This window comes from Prunus persica, chromosome G2 (genome assembly GCF_000346465.2).
Source record: "Prunus persica cultivar Lovell chromosome G2, Prunus_persica_NCBIv2, whole genome shotgun sequence".
NCBI classification, from domain to species: domain Eukaryota; kingdom Viridiplantae; phylum Streptophyta; class Magnoliopsida; order Rosales; family Rosaceae; genus Prunus; species Prunus persica.
The window spans coordinates 6,013,307-6,034,987 of NC_034010.1; the positions used below are offsets into that span (position 1 = coordinate 6,013,307).

General features: G+C 35.4%; 4 protein-coding genes across 4 annotated transcripts; 2 read left to right on the top strand and 2 right to left on the bottom strand.

Moving 5' to 3' along the window:
- On the top strand, window positions 570-7,157 carry LOC18786118. Its single transcript, XM_007218169.2, has 7 exons — window positions 570-1,049; window positions 1,201-1,459; window positions 1,562-1,707; window positions 4,894-4,981; window positions 5,073-5,219; window positions 6,420-6,569; window positions 6,652-7,157. Exons 1-7 carry the CDS (start codon window positions 841-843, stop codon window positions 6,703-6,705), a joined length of 1,053 nt encoding a protein of 350 aa, XP_007218231.1. The 5' UTR covers window positions 570-840; the 3' UTR covers window positions 6,706-7,157.
- LOC18784837 (CO(2)-response secreted protease) lies at window positions 8,901-17,534 on the top strand. The gene is made up of 11 exons (XM_007220175.2): window positions 8,901-9,044; window positions 9,254-9,366; window positions 9,487-9,584; window positions 12,645-12,800; window positions 13,379-13,490; window positions 13,657-14,194; window positions 14,278-14,378; window positions 14,553-14,795; window positions 15,364-15,478; window positions 16,138-16,351; window positions 16,579-17,534. The coding sequence occupies exons 1-11, from the start codon at window positions 8,958-8,960 to the stop codon at window positions 17,127-17,129; spliced, it is 2,328 nt and encodes a 775-aa protein (XP_007220237.2). The 5' UTR covers window positions 8,901-8,957; the 3' UTR covers window positions 17,130-17,534.
- LOC18786785 (putative germin-like protein 9-2) lies at window positions 18,239-19,229 on the bottom strand. Its single transcript, XM_007220130.2, has 2 exons — window positions 18,933-19,229; window positions 18,239-18,586 (listed from the first exon to the last, which is right to left on the bottom strand). Exons 1-2 carry the CDS (start codon window positions 19,227-19,229, stop codon window positions 18,239-18,241), a joined length of 645 nt encoding a protein of 214 aa, XP_007220192.2.
- LOC18786741 (putative germin-like protein 9-2) lies at window positions 20,882-21,502 on the bottom strand. The gene has a single exon (XM_007219987.1). It carries the CDS (start codon window positions 21,500-21,502, stop codon window positions 20,882-20,884), a length of 621 nt encoding a protein of 206 aa, XP_007220049.1.

Genomic DNA, 21,681 nt, shown 5'->3' on the forward strand with positions numbered 1-21,681 from the left:
ACTTTGGGATGATTTGTAGTTAAGGGTGTAACGTCGGTTCGAAACCAATACAATTTAGTCAATCCGCATTCGATTTAATATAAATTAGATTGTGATTTTTTCAATCCAATCGTATTAGATGTTTAAATCCAATCCGATCTGATCCAATTGATATTTGATTGGATTGGATTAGATGATCGGTTTTGATAATAGCAAAAGACAATAATGAAATATTCAACATTTATCCTTATGTTTACTATGATCAAACATATTAATAGACATAAATATAAAATAAAATATTAGAGAAAATTGTTTTGATTATATAATATATTAAATATAACTTAATTAAATGACTTAAAATATTCATAATTTTTTTGACAACAAACACCTACAAGAGTAAAATAAGAATAAAACTAATTAGACTGGATTATCATAAGCAAATCCGTCATTCGATCTAATTATGTCGATTTTAAAAATTATGGATCCAATTGAACCTGCCAAATCTTCGAAACCGATTAAAATTAAATTGAATTGAATTTGATTAGTCGGTTTAGGCGGATTAGATTGGATCTTGTACACCCCTATCTGTAGTTGGAGAAACAGAAACTTCAGGGGGTTTTTATAGAAATAAAAATATGGTCAAGGGGTTGCACAGAAATCTTAGGATAAACTAGGCAGAGGGCAGAGAGGATAATCACCTCACCACCAGTCAGCATTCTTGACGATCAGGTCGAGCAAGGCTGAAACAGGAACTGAAACGTCGTCGTATCTTGAGCTAAAGAAAACTTGCAAGGCTCATCAAAATCAAAATTGAAGCACCAGAATTGAATAATTGATAGAAAGAGGAGGAGGAAGAAGAAGATGAGGCCAGTTTGCCCATTTGTGAAAGCCGCTCGGCCATCAGAGCCAAGCAAGAAAGAGTCCTCAGCTGACACAGCTACAATTTCCCCTAAATGCCCCTTGGGTTACGATTCTCAGACATTCAAGCTTGGCCCTCTCAGCTGTATGATATGCCACGCCCTTCTGTTCGACTCTGCCAAATCCGTCCCTTGTTCTCACTCGTTCTGCAAGTAAACCATGCTTCCCTTTGAATTTTTCGTTATTTTTTTGTATTGGGTTTCTTTTATTTTTTTCAATTACTTGTTTGTATTGAATTTTTCATTAATCTTTTGTATTGGTTTTCTTAATTTTTATTTGTAATTTAGTTATTTGTTGTTTTAGAGCTTGTATTTCAAGATTCAAGGACTGTCCTTTGTGTGGAGCTGACATTGAGAAGATCGAAGCCGACATCAATCTTCAGAATTTGGTGGATCGCTTTATCGAAGGTCATGCAAGAATCAAGCGGTCTCATAATGCGGAGGATAAACAAGATTCAACCCCTGAAAGCAACAGCAATGATGATAATAATAATAGCAAGAGAGTTATATATGAAGACGTGTCTTTGGAGAGAGGGGCTTTCTTGGTGCAGCAAGCCATGAGGGTCAGTGTGGTTTTGCCTTTTATTTGAATTCATGGTTTTGCATTTCTTTTCTTGGTTTGCTGTGTTAACTTTTGGTGCTGTTATTTATTGTCTACTGTGTAGGCATTCCGAGCTCAGAATATAGAAAGTGCCAAATCAAGACTTAGTCTTTGTGCAGAAGACATCAGAGGTCAGTTAGAAACTATGGGTAACACGTCAGAGTTGTGTTCTCAGCTTGGAGCGGTTCTCGGAATGCTTGGCGACTGCAGGTTTGTCCACTGTCTTCCCAATCTTTATATATATGTGTGATGAATGTATATATGCATGTATTGTGTATACAATAACGTTTTAGAGGCAGAGAATTTGACATTTTACATGTTGCTGAATGACAGTATGGCAAGAGAATATTTTGTATAGATAGGTATTTTGTGAATTAGAATTTTTAACATATCATGGTATGCATTTAGATGGGTAATAATGTTAGTGATAGATAGTGTATCTTAGCTTTTATCTGAATAGTTTACCTGCAATGATAGTACATGAATAAAGAATGAATGACAGATATGTCCAATGGCTACTAGCACTGGCACTAGCTAAGCATGTTTCATTCAATCTATTGGTTCTGAAGTATACCAAACTGGTGGAGAAAGCCTTACAGGATTAGAATTTGGAATTTCGTTCTAGAATGCATGGGAATTTAATTTCTTTGTTGGTTTTCCTTTCAAACTGTTTCTCTATAAGTGAACAAATTTCTGGTCTCTCTCTTCTCATCACCACCAAACGTAGGTTTTCCTCATTATTACATCTGCATAGGTTGTAATAAAACAAAAACTGTGGTTTGTATAGAGAGACGCCCTAAATATTGATTTCATCAAAGTTTGCCACCCAACACTGGATGGGATACTAACTACCTCATATAGTATCACCAATACTGGATGGGATTGAAATTTATATGTCTAAATTATGTATAATTTGATTTGTGTTTTACAGTACTCAATTAGAAGAAAACAAACATAGAGAATGTGAAAGAGGGAGGTGCTTGGGATGTTGTGTCAGCTTTAATTTCCAAGGGGAAGATGTATCTATGGAGAGGTCTCCATTTAATACAAGTAATTGGGAGCTGTGCAAAATAAATAGACCTAATTAGGTATTAAAAATTAAATTAAAGTTGAAAATTATGACATTTATTATGCTGCAGGAAACAATTTGATTTTCAACAAGTTGAAAAATTAACAATGACCCAAATTAAACTCTCGAACGAATTACGACTTCAAACACTGCACCGACTATGCCTAACCCCTAACGAATCCATACCATAGAAACTAGTGAATCCCATACCCGTTCCCATTCCACGTACCGTATCGCTCTCCGTACCAGGTAACATTGGATATGTCACATAATGATGGAGATACAATGAGATTCCTTCTCATATAAGACTTCAGAAAATTCACATTATATTGGTGAAGAGTGCAAGATAAATTTATAGATTATCTGAGAAATAATCTTGCAACAAATTCTTTCCTTCCCTTCCCTCTTGATTTTTTCTTCATCTCTTCATTGTCATCGTCTTCTTCTTCTTCTTCTTCTCTCTCTCTCGCACTCATTGCTTTGCTCTCTTTTCTATCCCTACAAGTTACAGAATGGACTAATTGTGTATACATCTCCCAAGGTAAGGCCCAAGAATACTGAAGTCACCAGCGCTTTATTTGTGACAGTTATACCTCTGTGGTTTCATCTGTCACACAAAAATGTTAGATTTGATATCAAGTGGAGCACATGAGTGGCATGGATGTTTATTTAACTTGATCCTTAGATGATACATAGTGAAAGACCATTGAACCTTTTTTCCTCTAGTCTAGTTCTTGCTTTAATAAATGTAGCTTAGATTAATTACTTTTTATACGAAACATAAAGTTTATTGGAAAAGGGAGTACAAAGTAATTAAAGGTGGAGAAGTGGTACATCCCATGCTATCAATACAACAGGAAAAAACTCAGTCCTCAACAGCACTCGTTCATTCCACAATGATGAGGCGAAATACAATATTTTCTTTTTACATTCTTGTTTGGATGGGTAGAACAGGAAGAAAATCTTTAATTGAGACTGTTAACTCATTTTCTCTTAAAAAAATTATCCATTATATCAGACTACTCTTGTTTTCTTTTGGTCAATTTCGGATGGGATTGAGCTGAACTGGACTGGTATATCAAAGATCTGTGAAAATCAAACAGTATTGGGATTAATGTGTTAAAACTCAAAATGAAACAGTGCAATATCAGTGAGAACTGGTCTGTTTAGATTTTGGACCAGGTATGTGAGACCAGCAATAACTGGGTCTTAGGTAGTCACATGGGATAACAGTTGTTGACAACGACTGGACCACAGGGAAGATAGGCGACTTCTGACCTCTACAAAGGTTTTGGTAACTAAGAGGAGCAGTATGGCAATTGGCGGCAACGGTGAGGTTGAGTCACTGGTGGTTTCCAACATGTATATGTGGTTTCCAACTATTTTTGCATGAACTTGTAGATCATCTTATTCTAGTGTTGGTGCACGGAATACCGATGGTGGTTGGTGATGATTTGTGTCAGGTTCTCAAAAGCAAGGTTAGTGTCTGGAATTTGTCACATGACAACTGACATGGTTGCAATGGCAACATGCGCAATGGATTCAAGGTTGTTGGTGGTTGAGTTCTAAGAAATGGGTGATGATTTAATAATTTTGGCGATGGCACCAAAATTGGTTAAGGATTCTAATACTCTTTGAGTTAGGACAGAGAAAGAGATGAAGAGGAGAGAAAGAATAAGACGATAGGGAGATATAGAAAAATGTCGGAGAAGAGGAAATAATGAATTAGGGTTAATGTCAATATTTAAATTCTTAATGAGTATGCCAAATCTCAACTGTATTACAGTGAGCTATTTACATAGGCCATCCCATAGTATTATAAAATTATACCCTTGTAAGATATATGAGATAAATAAACCCGAATAATTAAATCCCTGAGTTATTATAAGAATATCTAGAGAATAATTAATCTTTGAATTGTACTGATATGGATTAAATCTAATCACTAAGTCGCCAACAAAGAAAATTATAGTTGGAATATAATATAGCCTATGGTTGTCACTGCTGTGAAGCTCTAGACTCAGGAGATGGTGAAGTATCAAGTCTGCATGCAGGTTTAGAAATCATGACACTGTTGATTAAATTTGGAGATTATCTATTTGAGCATAACTAGATTGTTAATAAAACTTTTGAGATGAATTTTTATTTACTAGATCAGATTTTTAAGGATGTCTTCAATGTAGAAATAACTGCTTAGTGGATTTCTGCATATGTATATCTTAAGACTGATACTAACTTCATGATGAATTCAACAATGATCCCTGATTTGTTTACTTGAGTGGATTTTAATTGTTCTTTTTTGTTTTGTTTTTTGTTTTGGGTTTCAGTCGGGCAACAGGAGATGCTGGTTCAGCAGTCAGTTACTTTGAAGAGAGTGTTGAGTTTCTTTCAAAACTGCCCAGAAACGATCAGGAGGTTATTACATCCAACTTTTACTGTAATATCAGCAGTTTGTCCTAGCCGTTCTTGACCTGATATATTTGTTCTTACTTAAATCATTTTACAGATAACACATACACTTTCAATTTCACTTAATAAAATTGGAGATCTTAAATACTACGATGGAGACCTGAAAGCTGCGCGGTCTTACTACTTCCAGTCGTTGAATGTTCGACGTGATGCTGTCAAGGATGATCCAAATGTTCCATCCCAGGTCAGCAACTATTTTTAGCTTCTCAGCCCCCTTGTCATTTAGGTTTCTTTTATTTGACTCATAGTAGTAATACTACTGCTAACAATTTTTATTTTTTTATTTTTTATTCCATAAATAGTCATTTAAATACGTTTGGGAATATATTGATACTAGTTTATCTCGTTAGCTATGACTTATGAGTCATCAGATGTGTTTGATATGTTTGGTTAATTTGATCTGAAATACTTGATTTAGTATAGGTTACTTGATCACCATAGTGGATTGACTTGGCTGCAACCGGTCGATTCAGTTAGTTGTGTATTCATATTTAAGCACAATAATATTTTTAAGACTTCTGCATATAGCTTGTGTGAATGGTGCATTGTGTTGAATTAGGAATTTATTTGACCAAATATCGTTGCTTGTTGAATCTAACTGTAACAAGTCTGAATCTGAAAAAAACCATTGGTGTCATTATGAACACTGTTTATGAAAAATCTTTTGCATGTATATAAATAAGTTGGGTTGAGACTCGAAATAGGACCGACACACACAGGATGTAAATATTCCATGCTCACTGTTCGTTCCTACATTTATTTGATGTGAACTGGGAGAGTAAGAAATGAGACTAACCTCGATGTTATATGTGTTTTTTTTTTCTTTTAGTCGAGAGTTATACATATAATGTGTAGTACAAGGGTGAACAGTTTATTAGTAGAAAAATTGTGTTTTGGCATTATTGTTGGAATTAACAATTTGTCAAGTCTAAGGAAGAGCAGGGATAAGAGAAATATACCAATGTTTATTGAATTTTATGGAAGGAGAAAGGTGTTGAGAATATAATCCCACATCAGACATTCTTAAACTTTGCATCTCCACATATTAGTCTCACACTTGACATTCTTTATGAGCCTTTCTACCCATTACTAATTTGGCAATTGAAGAACTTCAAGAAGCTCTTTCATTTCAAAGTGTTTGTTAGAGCTTTGTCAACACCTAGCTCCTTTCTCTTAAGAAAAATTTCCAGATTATAGCATGTTTTTTTGGTTGCTGCAGACCATGGAACTTTTTGTAATTATGAATTATATCCCGGATGAATTACTGAAAGGCATTTACTATTACTATTAGAGTCATTTAATGTTGTAATTTAAAAGGCATATCTTTATACCTAGCAAACCATGTTTCTTACTTTGGATTGTGCCTTTCTTCTTCAAATTACAGATTCTGGATCTAGCTGTTTCGTTTGCAAAAGTTGCAGACGTTGACAGGAATCTAGGAGATGAGGATGTTGCAATTGATGAATTTCAAGAAGGCATAAAATTGTTGGAATCTTTGACGTTAAAATCTGAAGACACTGGTCTTGAGCAGCGGGTAAGATTTTCCCTGCTCGACTTCATTCAATAAGTGGTTTGGATTCTGATCAGTTTAACTTAACATTTTATTTTAAATGCAGCGGCTTTCAGTGCTGGAGTTCCTTAAGAGTCAAATTGTGGAGAAGCAAACCTAATTCAACATCTGGCGTCAGCTCTTCCCCCAAAAGAGTGATCTACTTAAATAAACTAGCTTTGCTTCTAATATCCAAATGAGCTTCTGCTGGCAAGTAATAAGTCATGTTAGCAACTCAGTCTGAGGGAGATTGATTGGTGCAGTGGCATCAAAATGAAGTGCCGGGCGCTATTGCCCTGTATTTCTTCTGCAATTGATGCCTTCATAGACTTAACCACTCAGTTGTATATAGAAGTGTCATCCACTATATAATGCACACGAGCATTTTTTTTGATATCTTTTCTCATCCCCTGTTCACTTTCTCTACATTTGTTATAAATTTCATCCCCACTTTTCTCCGCACGATAATAACTATTTGCCGGCATCTTCAATACTATATTGTTGTAAAGTTGTATAAATTCAATATATTCAACTAATATGAGAATCCCCATATGTTGAGTATTTCGTTTTTCATTTCCTGCACCTGGAACTGTGAAGCTCAACTTACATGTGAGGGGGATGCCTTGTGTTTTGTTTAATCAGATGCATATTACTATATTAGAATAGTCTTGCTTCTAACAATAGTGTAGAGAATAATGGTCCAAAGGCAAACTAAAAGGGTGAGAAATTGAAACAAGATCACCAAATATTAGCTTAGTGATTGCTCATGCAACTTGATCTTTCAAGATATTTCATTTTGTAATGCTTGAGCCCATGAAATTAAATTTGTTCACTTTCCTCGAAGTAAGTTTTGCTATTTGTTAGACCCAAAACGAAAAAGTTTTTCTATTTACGTAGTTAGTAAATTTGCATATAGAGCATATGTTATACACAACCGTATGTATGTATTTAGTATTTTTTTTTAAATTGTTTTCTGTACACTTACAAAAGATTCGACAATGAACGTACATTGTCTAATCTTTTATGAATGTATAGACTCTGTATCTTATAATACATGTAAATTCGTGTATTTTACTATATCTATTTATTGTGAAATATTACACATATGTATTTTATTCCTTTTATTTTTTACGTCCTGTATTTAAATAATAAGGCCTGTATTTAAATAAACATGCTTATTAATAAATAGAAAATTAAATTCCAGGGTACAGATCTAACCAATAATTGTAGTTTATGCACGCAAACATTATTATGGTGATAGTGTAGTGTGCAGTCCCTACCAATTCGCTTTTCCATTTCTTATTGCAATCCCTTTAATGAACTCGTTTCACTTGCAATTGTATGGTGCTCAATTGCTTGGACTTGCAAGCCTGTACTGGACTTTTTTATTTTTATTTTTTTCTGGCTAAAATAATTCATCAAATAATAAGCAAAGACATGAAAATAATAATAATAATAAATTGAAGAATAAAGAGGGTATATATAAATTATACTGAGAAACGCGTAAAGGAGAGAATAATGGAAAGGAAAGAGAATAAAGGAAACAAAGCAGAAAATTGCACATGCCCATTTATATATATGCAACGCTTCTCCCTCTACTCTTTTGTTAGGTAAAGAGACAATTGTTTACTTGCATTTCAAGTTTATAATCTGCTTTCTATTAAATGCTAACAAAAAATGGAAAGACAAAAGGGGGTTGGAATCTGAAGAAGTAATTGAAAATTCCTAAAGCCATCATCCTCTTGACTATGTAAATGATTGCGTCGCAACGATTCTCTATACATGACGTCATATATTTTTAAAGACATGACACATTGGTAAAATATCACTTCTACTCAATTTCTTCAACCTTGATCATAATTTGGCAACGTTTTAATATTTTAGGGTATAGAATCCGAGACTAAAAATCTAAAATCTAAGATGTAAATGCTGAGTTTACATCCTGAACCAATTAACCATGTCAATAAATGTGATCAAAACTGAAGAAAATTGAGTGGAAATGAGGTTTTCTCAATGCGTCCTAACCTTTAACTTTAAAGGACGAGATGCCCTATAGAAAGAATAGTTGTTAAGGGCATATCCTGATTTTCTATAAATAATAAACTAATAATGAAGAAGGAAAATCTGAAGGTGTGTTTGTTACGGAAAATTATAAATGCTTATGATGAAAATTAAGAACCAGAAAAGTATTCAAAGATGCTTTGCTCATGGTTCAAGCTTCTTGAGTTCATTTGCAAGCTTCCACTTCACACTGAGCCTACAAAATGTATGGCTTTATATATAAGAAAACATTCCAATTAAACAAGCCTACAATAATTGGTCTAATTGCTAACCAATTCACTGAAGCACTCTCCTCACTACTACTCAGCTTCCATGACTCCCCTTCAACTGCTGCTCCCTTTTCTCTCTCTACCTTTCCTTCTCCTCTGTGGTGCCACTACTTCAAACCAGATTCCCAAGGTAATTAATTTTGAAATGGATTAATTTCCACACTGTTTTTCTAATTAATTTGCTCTTTGTTTGGTTGCTGAGAAAATATCAGGCATGAAATATTGTATCACATTTGAATTTTTCCACAAGCATTTCAACCACATATGGAAATGAAATTTCCAAAATGTCTATCTTGTCATACTGAATATTTTTAAATAAAATTCTTATATGGTTGGCAGCATCATGTAATTTATATGGGAAGCTCATTATCAAATGGAAATGGAAGAGTTCTTGGAGCTGAAGATGCAGCAGAATCAGCTTATTTGCAAATGCTGTCATCCATTATTCCAAGGTTATCATCATAATCACCACCAACATCACCATATTGTTGTCTCTCTCTCTCTCTCTCTCTCATCATTTAATCTTATTATATTACCTACTTTTAATATATAAATTTTTTTTTCTCTGGAAGCCATGAGATTGAGAGACTATCTATAATTCACAAGTATAATCATGCTTTTAGAGGATTCTCCGCCATGCTTACTGAGACTGAAGCTTCTGTTTTGTCAGGTAATTAATTTCTTTTGCCTGGTTTTCTCTTTCATTATCTAACAAGGAAAGACAAGAGAGGATGGCTAAATAAGAAAAAATATTAAAAGAAAAAAAGTGTTGGAGATCTTGCAGAAATACAGCTAGTTTATTTTATATAGAACAAATACATTAGATAGATTTAAGATCTATCTAGAATACAATGCTGGGTGAGTGTGTGCATATGGAAGACTTGGTTTATTTTTTCCTGGGAGAATACAAAATACTGTTATTAAAGTATGCATACTTACCAAATTAGAAAACAACTGTACAAATAATTTTCTTCCCGGCAATCTTGCTTGCACATCATGTATCATGCATTTGGAGAGCAAAATTATGTTGAAGATGACCTTGTTGGTAGCTGATGATTTCTTAGAAGTTGCTAGGCACGTGAACATCCTGGATTAGTTTATCTTTTTTTATGGGCCTCTCTGGCCCTCTCTGTATTCATTATCTGGACACTAATTTCTTTGGAAATCCTACTAAATCCTAATTTGTTTGAAGTTTTCTATGAAACCTCAAACAATTGAAAATATGCTAAAAATACCCCTCATTTTATCAATTTAACATATTTACTTGAATACTAGTTGGGTTGGGTGGGACATGGCTTTGCCAAAAGATTTGGAGGGTTGGTGTTAGGCTGGTAGTGATTTGATGACATTGTTCATGGTATGAGTGATTGGACGATATTGCCCTTAATTTTGGCTAGGAAATTAGATGAAATTGATTTCGAAAATGACATTGATGTGCGCATAAAAGGATGAGGTTGACGTATTAATAGAGACTGAAATGATGAGGTTTAAATAGTACAAGGACCATTGTGGGGTGTTTTGACACAGGTTTTGTATGCAAATAGAATTCTTACTTGTCCTAAATTTAACCAATTATTCCACCCTCTCCCTCTCCACTTGGGTTATCCTCTTTGTCTTTTGTTTTTTCGGTTACACCATCACCCATGACCAATTGGGTTAATCCCAAATGTGGTAAACCTATTTGTAATCTGAATGTGTCAACTGATGTTTTGATGAAGTGATTAAAATTAAGTTTTATCTTATTAAAATATCTATTTTGTTATTGAACTTGTGTATTCAATTCTAAACTTTAAAGACTTTTATGGAGTTAAAAAGTCTGGAGGTAGTTAGTTGTGATTTTTAAAAAGTAGTTAAAAGTATTTAAAAGTTTGGTGATATCCAGTTGTGACTTTTAAAAAGTTTTAAAAAGTTTTGTGGTGTCCAAAAATTTAATGACTTTTAAAAAGCTTATAAATGAATGACTTTTGCATACTTTTAAGGTTAATTGTTAATAGTAAAAGTCTTGCCAATTTACTAGTGACTATTTAAGAATTTGCCAACTATATGAAAATCACTTACTTCAAATTTGAACCCTTATATTAACTTGTGTGAGTATGGAAAATAAATTGTGCTTCGTGTACAATGCATGGAGGGTCGACAATCCAATTTCATGATTCGCCTTAGGGTTCCGGAAATTCTAAACTGGCTCTGCATGCAAGAGCATAATTAGGGTTGATCATTTGGCCCTCGGGCCACGGCTTGAAGTGGGGTAGCTCGAGGCCCGATGGACCAAATTATGATCCGACTCGATGGTTAGGCATGTTCGACACGATCCATTCTAAAGTTGGGTAGGGCTTGGGCTTAGGATTTGAAACCTTCGGCCTAGCTTGAGTAGGCCCACCCATGGCACTCCATTATTGACTATTGTTTTGTGGTATCTTACACTATTGACTAAGTATGAAAAATGGACTTTCGAAATACTAATGTTTTCAAGGATATTTTGGGCGGTTTATATTCCTTATATATTAAATAATCAAACACGATTTTATGAGATGATATAAAATATACATTGACTTATTGAGGTATCAATATTGGTATAAACTATATCTTATCTAAAATTGAATTTTCATATTTTGATTTGTTGGGAATTTGATTTTTTATTGTTTTTAATTGAATCCAAATGGAGGTAATTCCTTATTTACATTATAAACTGAAGTAAATAGAGTAATAAAAAAATAAATTAAAGTAAAAAGACAAGACATTTACTTAATCTTTGAAATGGAAATAAGGCAATGAACGGGTCGTTTAGGATCGTGGGTGGCCCAACCAGTCTATAAAAGCCATCTTAGGCCTGGCTCGATGGGCGGGCCTAGGCCGATCCCTTTAAAACCTTAGCCTTGCCCAAACCTAAAATTTTTGGGCCGGCTTGGCTCAATGACAATCCCTAGGCAGAACAATTTTGTGGCCTGGTTGGTTGGGCTGTAGCTTGGCTGAATTTTCCTTCTTTCAAAATTTGCCTCACACATGCAAATAATTAAAAAATAAATAAGAGGAGAATAAAAATAAAAAATAGAAAATCTATAACATAAAGCAAGAATTGTGAAACTTTCATAATATCAGAAAATGCTCTTGGTTAATGTAAATATTAAGAATTTAAATTATTAATTAAATGAGGATAATATGGTAAATTCTCAATTTTTATATTAAAAAAAATCAGATAATAGGCCTTATTTTTATGAAATAGAACTACCCATTATCTTTTTAAATTCTAAAATAAAAAAATTAAATAAAAACAAAACAAAAAAGAAAACCAATTAATTGGCACACGCTGGCAGGGGCTAGAAGAAAGAAAGCATGATTTTAAAACTGAAATTAGCATGAATTTTAAAACTGAATTTAGTTTTAGAGAGCTCATAAGACGGTTTATTAATCCTGGACAATATTTCTCAAAAACAAGTGAATTGTTTTTTCCCAAATTGAAAATTTGGATTCTATACAATAATGATCAAAACCAAACCCAAACTCAGTAACCCAACTAATTGAGAAAAAGAAAATAAATCAATATTGAAATCGAGGCAAACCACGATAAAAAATGCATTTTACTCTACTAATTTTTTATTTGTTTTTATTAATGAAGTTCACTTACACAGTGTAATTTTGTTTAAAAAGTTTTGAAGCCCATTGATGACCAAAGATTTATTTATGCACTTCAAAATCCAAAGAAAATCGTAAATCAATTTGCAACATGCAGGCCATGACGATGTGGTTTCCATCTTCCCCGACTCAATACTTGAGCTACACACAACACGTTCTTGGGATTTCTTAGAGGCGGAATCTGGCAGGCTACCAAGCAATAAATATCAGCGGGGCCTATCAAGTGATGTTATAATTGGGATGATAGATACAGGTAACAATCCTCATCCCTCTTCTACTTCGCAACTAACTTTATTTATTTATTTTGTTGTTAAGGGAGTAGGGTTGGGGCTTGATAATATATGAAGTGCTTGTCCAAAAATGAAAGCTTACTGTAAAATTCGTATGTTTCATTAAGCCACCAAACAGGTGAATGAGATAGGAAAGGTAGGGTTAAATCCAGAATTCCGGTGGAATTCAGAGGCTCCGCAATCATTTGGTATAGCAGCACTCAGTCTCCACTTTGTCTTGTTGGAAGAAGTCCTGTGTTCAAATCTCATGGACAACAGTTGCTGATAAGGAACAAAAAAAAATCAGTTGTACCATTTCAAAGAAGATGAAAGGGAGAGTTCTGCCATAGATTATTAATCTTTGATTTGATTTCACATTAACAACAATAAACTGTTAAGAAAATTCTAATTTCGTTTAGCTCTCTAAAACAAAATAGTTGAAGGATAAAATTTTAGTACATTGTTTCATTAAAAAATTTATATGTTTAGCAGCCTCCTTTTTTGGCTATATACATTTAGCAACTTGTGCAGAATAACTCTTCATTTAAATGTGTTGATTAAGGGATATGGCCTGAGTCTTCAAGTTTCAATGATGAGGGAATTGGTGCAGTCCCTTCAAGATGGAAAGGAGTCTGTATGGAGGGCTCAGACTTCCGGAAATCGAATTGTAATAGGTGATTATGTTGTTTCACCCTCCATGGTGTTAATTGCAGAACTATTTCACAAGGCTTTTAAATATAAAATTAAAGAGAGAGAGAGAGAGAGAGAGAGAGAGAGAGAGAGAGATTAGAAGAGTTAGTATACAACTATATCTTGATTCGTTACATTTATTTGTCACAGAAAGTTGATAGGTGCAAGATACTACAATGTTCCATGGACAAGAGATGGCAACCAGAGCAGTTTAGCGAGAACAAAAGGCTCACCAAGGGATTCTGTCGGCCACGGAACTCACACCGCATCCACAGCGGCTGGTGTGCAAGTCCTGAATGCTAGTTACTATGGCTTAGCACAAGGCACAGCAAGGGGCGGCTTGCCTTCAGCTAGGATTGCATGCTACAAGGCTTGCTCAGATGTTGGTTGCTCTGGTGCCACCATATTGAAGGCTATTGATGATGCAATTAGAGATGGAGTAGATATAATATCTATTTCCATTGGGATGAGTTCACTCTTTCAATCCGATTACTTAAACGACCCCATAGCCATTGGAGCATTTCATGCTGAACAAATGGGGGTCATGGTAATTTGCTCTGGAGGAAATGATGGTCCTGATCCTTACACTATTGTTAATACAGCTCCGTGGATCTTCACCGTTGCAGCTTCTAACATTGATAGGGATTTCCAATCTAATATAGTTCTTGGAAATGGGAAAAATTTCACAGTAAGATATTTAACGAAGTTCTATTGTTAAAAAAGTTCATAATCTTGTTTATGCAGAAGTTTCTCACATCTAGGTTCTAATAGGGTTCAGCCATCAATTTCTCCAATCTCACTCGTTCAAGGACATATCCTCTTGTATTTGGAAAAGATGTTGCTGGTTATTATACGCCTGTATCAGAAGCAAGGTGATCATAATTCATCACCCTCTAGCCTCTTTTTCTTTTTGGAAATTCATATTCATGTCATTGCTTTGTCACATTTTGATAAAAGCTTTGGTTTTAAACAATTCCAAAGTCCGAAAAATTAATCATTTTGCTTTACATTCAGTAAATGTAAAAGCTGTTTACACTGAACTGCAGAAATTGTTATCCCGGATCATTGGATCCAAAGAAAGTAGTAGGAAAAATTGTTGTTTGTGTTGATGATGACCCGGCTGTTTCAAGGAAAATCAAGAAATTAGTTGTAGAAGATGCTAAAGCCAAAGGGTTGATTCTGATTGATGAAGCTGAGAAAAGTGTGCCTTTTGATTCGGGCATTTTCCCATATACAGAAGTTGGCAATATTGCAGGCTTTCAGATTCTCCAGTACATAAATTCTACCAAGTAAGTGTTTCAAATGTACAATTCAGTCCATTTACCATCTATGTTGTGTGTTTACTTTATTGTCATTCATCGATAATTTATATTCTAATTCCTTGTATTGTTGCCCATTGAGGGATCATGTCTACCAACTCTCTTTATCTGGATCATTACAAGTTTTAGTATTGTGCCGCGTTGTCCTATATAACGTGCATGATTTCTATCCTGCATCTGGACATCAATTGTCAAATTAATTTCTCTTTCTTTGGCTATAATGCTTTGTGTTTGGATGGAAAATAAATTATTAGCATTGCCAAATCTCTGGTTAGGCCTATGTGATAGTATCTTGCTAAAGTATATGGTAATTGAATTTAGCTTTGCCTCAGTTGAAGTAGTTTTCAAAGGGATCAATAAAACCTAAGGTCCCTTTCATCTGAATATTCAAATGATGATTGTGTAGTATGTGTGAGTTTGAACTTCTATTTTCCTTTCTTTCAGCTGCAGATGTTTGATTATATGACCTCATTAGTATGCATCAGTCATAAATTACAACTATGTTAGGTATGATAACTTAGCTATGCCTTGACAACAGAAACCCAACAGCAACAATTCTCCCAACAGTTGATGTTCCAAGGTATAGACCTGCACCAGCTGTTGCATATTTTTCATCGAGGGGTCCTGCAGAGCTTACAGAAAACATTCTCAAGGTTATTTTTCTTTCCCTTGCAGCTATGTTTTTGGGTTGAAATTTGCTTCAAAACGTATTTAGTTTGATGTGTCTTCACATTTTTAAATTTCTGCAACCATTTATGAAGTCGGAAATCATGATTAAGTCCAGTTGGTGCTAAAGCTTCTAACTCTGAAGCAAGGGACCGACAGAGACCACATTAAATCCGATAATAAAAGCTTAATTCATTCCAAATCCGACTAAGGGGCTACTGTATTTTGTCTCACTCTGTCTCTATCTCTCTGCTTAGGGGTTCACTGAGCCACCATTGTCACCCAAGCACCATGATAATTATATTGTATACTTAGGAGTAGCCATGTGTCTGCAATATAAATACATACATATACAGAACAGGACACCATGGATGTCTCTGTCTTGGTTGTTGTGTCTTTCCATTGTAGGATTCATCTTGTTATCCTCTCTCTAGTTTCTCTTGGATTTTCTACTCATTTCATGTAGGATTTAGCAGCCGCAAAAATGGGCTTGCACATACATCTAACCAGGTCTTAATTAATGTAATGTTCCTGACAAGAATTGAAGTATGCTGTCATGCATACTAGGACCAATATTTGTCTGCAACATTAACCAGAGTTAATTTTTTTATATGCTGATGAGTTAATTTTTTTATATGCTGTTCAGCCTGATATAATGGCTCCGGGAGTGGCCATTTTGGCTGCCATAGCTCCCAAGAATGAAACAGGGACAGTCCCAAATGGGAAGAAGCCATCCACATTTTCCATAAAATCAGGTACTTCTATGGCTTGTCCACACGTAACGGGGGCTGCTGCATTCATCAAGTCAGTGCATCGTCGATGGACTTCTTCCATGATCAAATCAGCGCTTATGACAACAGGTATACTTTTTAAGAGTTTGAAAGTTACATGTCTTGTCTTCACTCCTTTCATGTGATTTTGTTATAAAATCTTAAATAGAGGGAGATATTTTTGTGCATTATAGAGGAAGAAATCATACAATACATGATTCCCCATGCGTGTTTTTAAAGCAGTTTAAGTACTTCAATTAAAATAAACTGTTCTCCCAGATTATATTTCTCTGAGTCAATATCTCTTCTTGTTTCAGCAACTGTGTTCAACAACATGAAAAAACCTTTGACAAACAGCTCTAACACCTTTGCGAATCCACATGAGGTGGGGGTCGGAGAAATAAACCCACTGAAAGCTCTTAGTCCAGGACTGGTCTTTGAAACGACAACAGAAAACTATCTCGAGTTCCTTTGCTATTATGGCTACCCAGAGAAAAATATAAGATCTATGTCAAACACAAAGTTCATCTGCCCCAAAAGCTCCATTGATGAACTCATCTCTAATGTTAACTACCCATCAATCTCCATTAGTAAACTCAACCGGCATCAACCTGCAAAGACAATTCAAAGAACGGCGACCAATGTTGCTGCCCTGAATTCTACGTACATTGCGAAAGTGCATGCTCCGGCAGGCTTAATAGTGAAAGTTCTTCCAGAGAAGTTAGTTTTTGCTGAGGGTGTGAGAAGGGTGTCTTTTCAAGTCTCATTTTATGGCAAGGAGGCTCCTAGAGGCTACAATTTTGGGTCAATAACCTGGTTTGATGGTCGACATTCAGTTCGTACTGTGTTTAGTGTGAATGTCGAATAACTTTGGAATTGGAAAGCGTCTTACTGCTTGGAGTCAACTAAAAGTTAGAAAGAGGTTGTTAATGCAAGGAGGGGGGAAATGTGAATTCCTAGGCATATATACCTTTCTTCATATTATAATTCTTGCTTTGATGTCTCAGTCCTTTTAATTGTCCTTTATGTTATCACAAACCCCTCCTCAGTATGCATAAAAGAGAGTGCTAGTTTGAGCTAAAGGCGCAGGCTTGTAGGTGTTGCATAGCTTGAGCAGATAAAAGCACTGTATGGGCCAGTCAAATCTATTTATAAGTTCTTCAAACCTCTCATCATCTCCTTAACTTTGTCGCCGTCATTGTTTCATCCACCGTCAGTTTGGACAATGTAAATTTGCTACTTTGGTTCATAAATTGTAGCTTATTTGATTGTATCTCCTTTCTTATGTTACAACAAAGATGCAAGTTTAAAAACTCAATCACTGTATATCACAGTAAACCAACAATAAAAGTTACAAAGTGAACATCTTCTTGTAAAAAATTCCTAAAACGAAATAGTGTCTTCCCTACAGGTCTAAATGTCTTCTTCTCTTACTTTTGAGCACTCTTCAGTTTTAGCAACATTGTGATAAGACACGTTTCGCTTAGGCCAAAAAAATCCTTTCCTTGCTAATTGTCCTCCATGTAGTGTGTTATTGGAATGGGACTTCATGCCATTTCTAGCCTTGGGAATCTCTTTAGACTCTTTTGAGGTTAAAGTCAACCATTTATGAACACTGAGTTGGTCTATAACTGTATTAGGGAGAAAATCATTCCGAAGATACTTATGACAGAATCAAAGAAGACAGGGATTCCTTGGTGAAATTGTTGCACAATCCAGTTTACTTGTTCTATAATGTAGGTTTCGATCCAGAGAAACTCTAGTGGATGGAAATATATAATTTCATACAAAATTAAAGTGCAGAACTGCATAGATCAACAACAAAAATATAAGTAATCAACTTTTGCTTATCCACTAACACTGAAAAAAAAAGGGGTGCAGTGCAGTATATGGCCCTTTATTGTCTTTGTCTAATAATCTGAAGGGTGTGTGAACAAAACCACGACAAAGATTATGGTGTTGGTGTGCATTAATCCCTCATTTATGAGTGGTGAGGCCAGCCTTGAGCTTCTTAACGGTACCAACATCGGTCTTGAATGATTTCACCAGGATGGCATTATCAATTCCTGTGCCAAACACAAACATATATATAAGCACTGAAACTGTTCCAGCATTTGCACTTCCGAATGCTGAATCGGCATGGGTGGGTAAATTAGCAAATGAGTTATACTGGCAATGGACTAATCCCTTAGGAAACACAAATAGGTCTTCAACTTTAAGCTTCTGTGTATACAGGACGTTTTTGGTGTCCATGAACCCTACTTCCAAGGAACCAACAAGGAATAGAAGTTCAGCGGCGTGAGGGTGGGTGTGAGGATGAAGATTCTTTGGGCGTTCAAAGCAATTTTGATAACAAATTCATTGATCAGAACAGTGAAGAAATCCAAATTGAGAAAATTTGTCTCAAGACTGATTTTATGGACATTAATGTTTTCAATTGGAAGGTTGCCAAGAATCTGGTTGATTTTGTCAATCAGTTGAAGTTTCTAGAGAGAAACATTTATATTGTTAGAGGGAGTAAGAAGAAGAAGCCAAGAATAACGAAATATTCTAAATATCTTTTTATTTGGGAAGGAAGGTTTCAATTGAGTGCTAAAAGATCCATAATTAATATGAAGCAATTGAAGATTCTATTTGGATTTTGCCCAATCAAAGAGTTGAGATCGAGGACGAATTCTTTCCAATCTGAGGAGTCCTCGTTCGCAGGATATTTAAGCATGGCGTACGACACATTCTGTCCATCAAGAGCAGGGAACTCAGCCAAGGCAGCTTTCGTTATGTTTAAGGTTCCAGGAACATCATCGAATATGTCCCAGAATCCAGTGTAAGTAGAGAAATTAGCATCAACTTTGTTATTTTCCGGGACTATGTAGGAGGAAAGGATGTCGGGATCACTTGCAAGGACCCTTTTGTAGGTGGCCAGGGCTAGTACAAATATGATCAGCAATTGAACATATCTCAAGGCCATGGTAGCTAGATAAATGGTTAGGCCTGAAACTAACTTTTTCTATTGCTGTTGGTATTTCACTGTCTTGCTAACATGGTATTTGTATACTTTTCCAGGAGCTGATAAGTTTGCAATTGCCAGTTTTCTGTTGGAATTTACTATGTTGTTTCTATGTTATCTTCTTCTTGGCCTGATTGAAAAGACACAAGCCGGTATGAGCTGTGCACACATAAGTTAATTAACTAGAATATCAGCTCGACTGAATTTCTTAAGATGTATGAAATTGAGAGGAGTTGCAGATGACAACAATTGACATTGTAAATGTTTTGTTTCTCTCTATCATCCAGCATGCATGACAGCAAAGTGTACAATAGAATAGCCACAATCTGGCATGTGAATCCAAGCAGGGCCTATCAAATGACTATAATTTGCTATGGTTTAACAGTGATGAACTAGGTGGAATTTTATGCCACCAAACTAATCTGTGAAAAAGTAATTTTAATGTCAGGTAATTATCTGGAAGCATTAACTTATGTTCCTTGAAATAGCCAATATTGAATCCATACTATAATTCCTGCCTTGATGTCTCAGTCCTTATAATTGTTCTTTAATAATGTTATCCCAAACCCCCTCCTCAGTATACATAAAGAGAAAGAGCTAGTTTGAGCTGAAGGCTCAGGCTTGTAGGTGTTACATAGCTTGACCAGATAAAGGCACTGTTTGGGGCAGTCAAATCTATTGACAAATTCTTCAACCCTCTCATCATCTCTTTAACTCTGTCTCCATCGTCGTTTCATCCACCGTCAGTTTGGACAATGTATATTTGCTACTGTGGTTCATAAATTTTAGCTTTTTTGACTGTATCTCCTTTTTTATGTTACCTTTTAGTTATTAATTTTGTAATTAAATTTGGTTAATCAATAGTTGTAATAAGAAAACTTTTGGCTGCGAAATCATGTCGCTGCCAAAAAAACAAAGATGTAAGTTTAAAAACTCAATCACTGTATATCATAGTAAACCAAACAATAAGTGATTACAAGGTGAACATCTTGTTGTCAAAAATTCCTAATACGAAATAGTGTCTTCCCTACAGGTCTGAATCTCTTATGCTCTTACTTTTGAGCACTCTTCAGTTTTAGCAACATTGTGATAAGAAATGTTTTGCTTAGGCCAAAAAAATCCTTTCCTTGCTAATTGTCCTCCATGTTGTGTGTTATTGGAATGGGACTTCATGCCATTTCTAGCCTTTGGGAATCTCTTTAGACTCTTTTGAGGTCAAAGTCAACCATTTAAAACACAGTGAACACTGAGTTGGCCTACAAGTGTAATAGGGAGAAAATCATTCTGAAGATACTTATGACAGAACGAAAGTAGACAGGGATTCCACGGTGAAATTGTTGCATAATCCAGTTTTGTTGTTCTAAAATGTAGGTTTCAATCCGGAGAAAGTGAACGGAAATATATAATTCAATAAATAAAAAAGAAAGAAAGTGCAGAACTGCATAGATTAACAACAAAAACATAAGTAATCAAATTTTGCTTTTGCAGAAAAGCTAACACTGAAAAAAAGAGAAGGTGCAGTACTATATGGAACTTTATTGTCTTTGTTTAATAATCTGAAGGGTGTGTGAACACAACCACGACAAAGATTATGGTGTTGGTTTGTTAATCCATCATTTATGAGTGGTGAGGCCAGCCTTGAGCTTCTTAACGGTACCAACATCGGTCTTGAATGATTTTGCTAGGATGGCATTATCAATTCCAGTGCCAAACACAGACACAGGCACTGAAACCGTTCCAGCATTTGCACTTCCAAATGCTGAAACGGCGTAGGCTGGTAAATTAGCATCTGAGTTATACTGGTAATGGACTAATCCCTTAGGAAACACAAATAGGTCTCCAACTTTAAGCTTCTGAGTATATAGAACGTTTTTCGTGTCCACGAACCCTACTTCCAAGGAACCACCAACAAGGAACAGAAGCTCAGCAGCGCGAGGGTGGGTGTGAGGTGGGTTTACTCCCCCGTTTGCAGGATACTTAAGTATGGCGTAAGACACACTCTGTCCGTTAAGAGCAGGGAACTCAGCCAAGGTAGCTTTAGTTACGTTTAAGCTTCCAGGAACATCATCGAATATGTCTCGGAATCCGGTGTAAGTAAAGAAATTAGCATCAACTTTGTTATTTGGCGGGACTATGTAGTCAAAAAGGATGTCTGGATCACTTGCAAGGATCCTTTGGGAGGTGGCCAGGGCCAGTACAAATATGATCAGCAATTGAACAAATCTCAAGGCCATGGTAGCTAGATAAATGGTTAGGCCTGGAACTAACTTGTTCTATTGCTGTTGGTATTTCACTGTCATGCTAGCATGGTATTTATATACTTTTCCAGGAGCTAATAAGTTTGCAATTGGAAGTTTTCTGTTGAAATTTACTATGTTTTCTATGTTATCTTCTTCTTGGCCTGGTTGAAAAT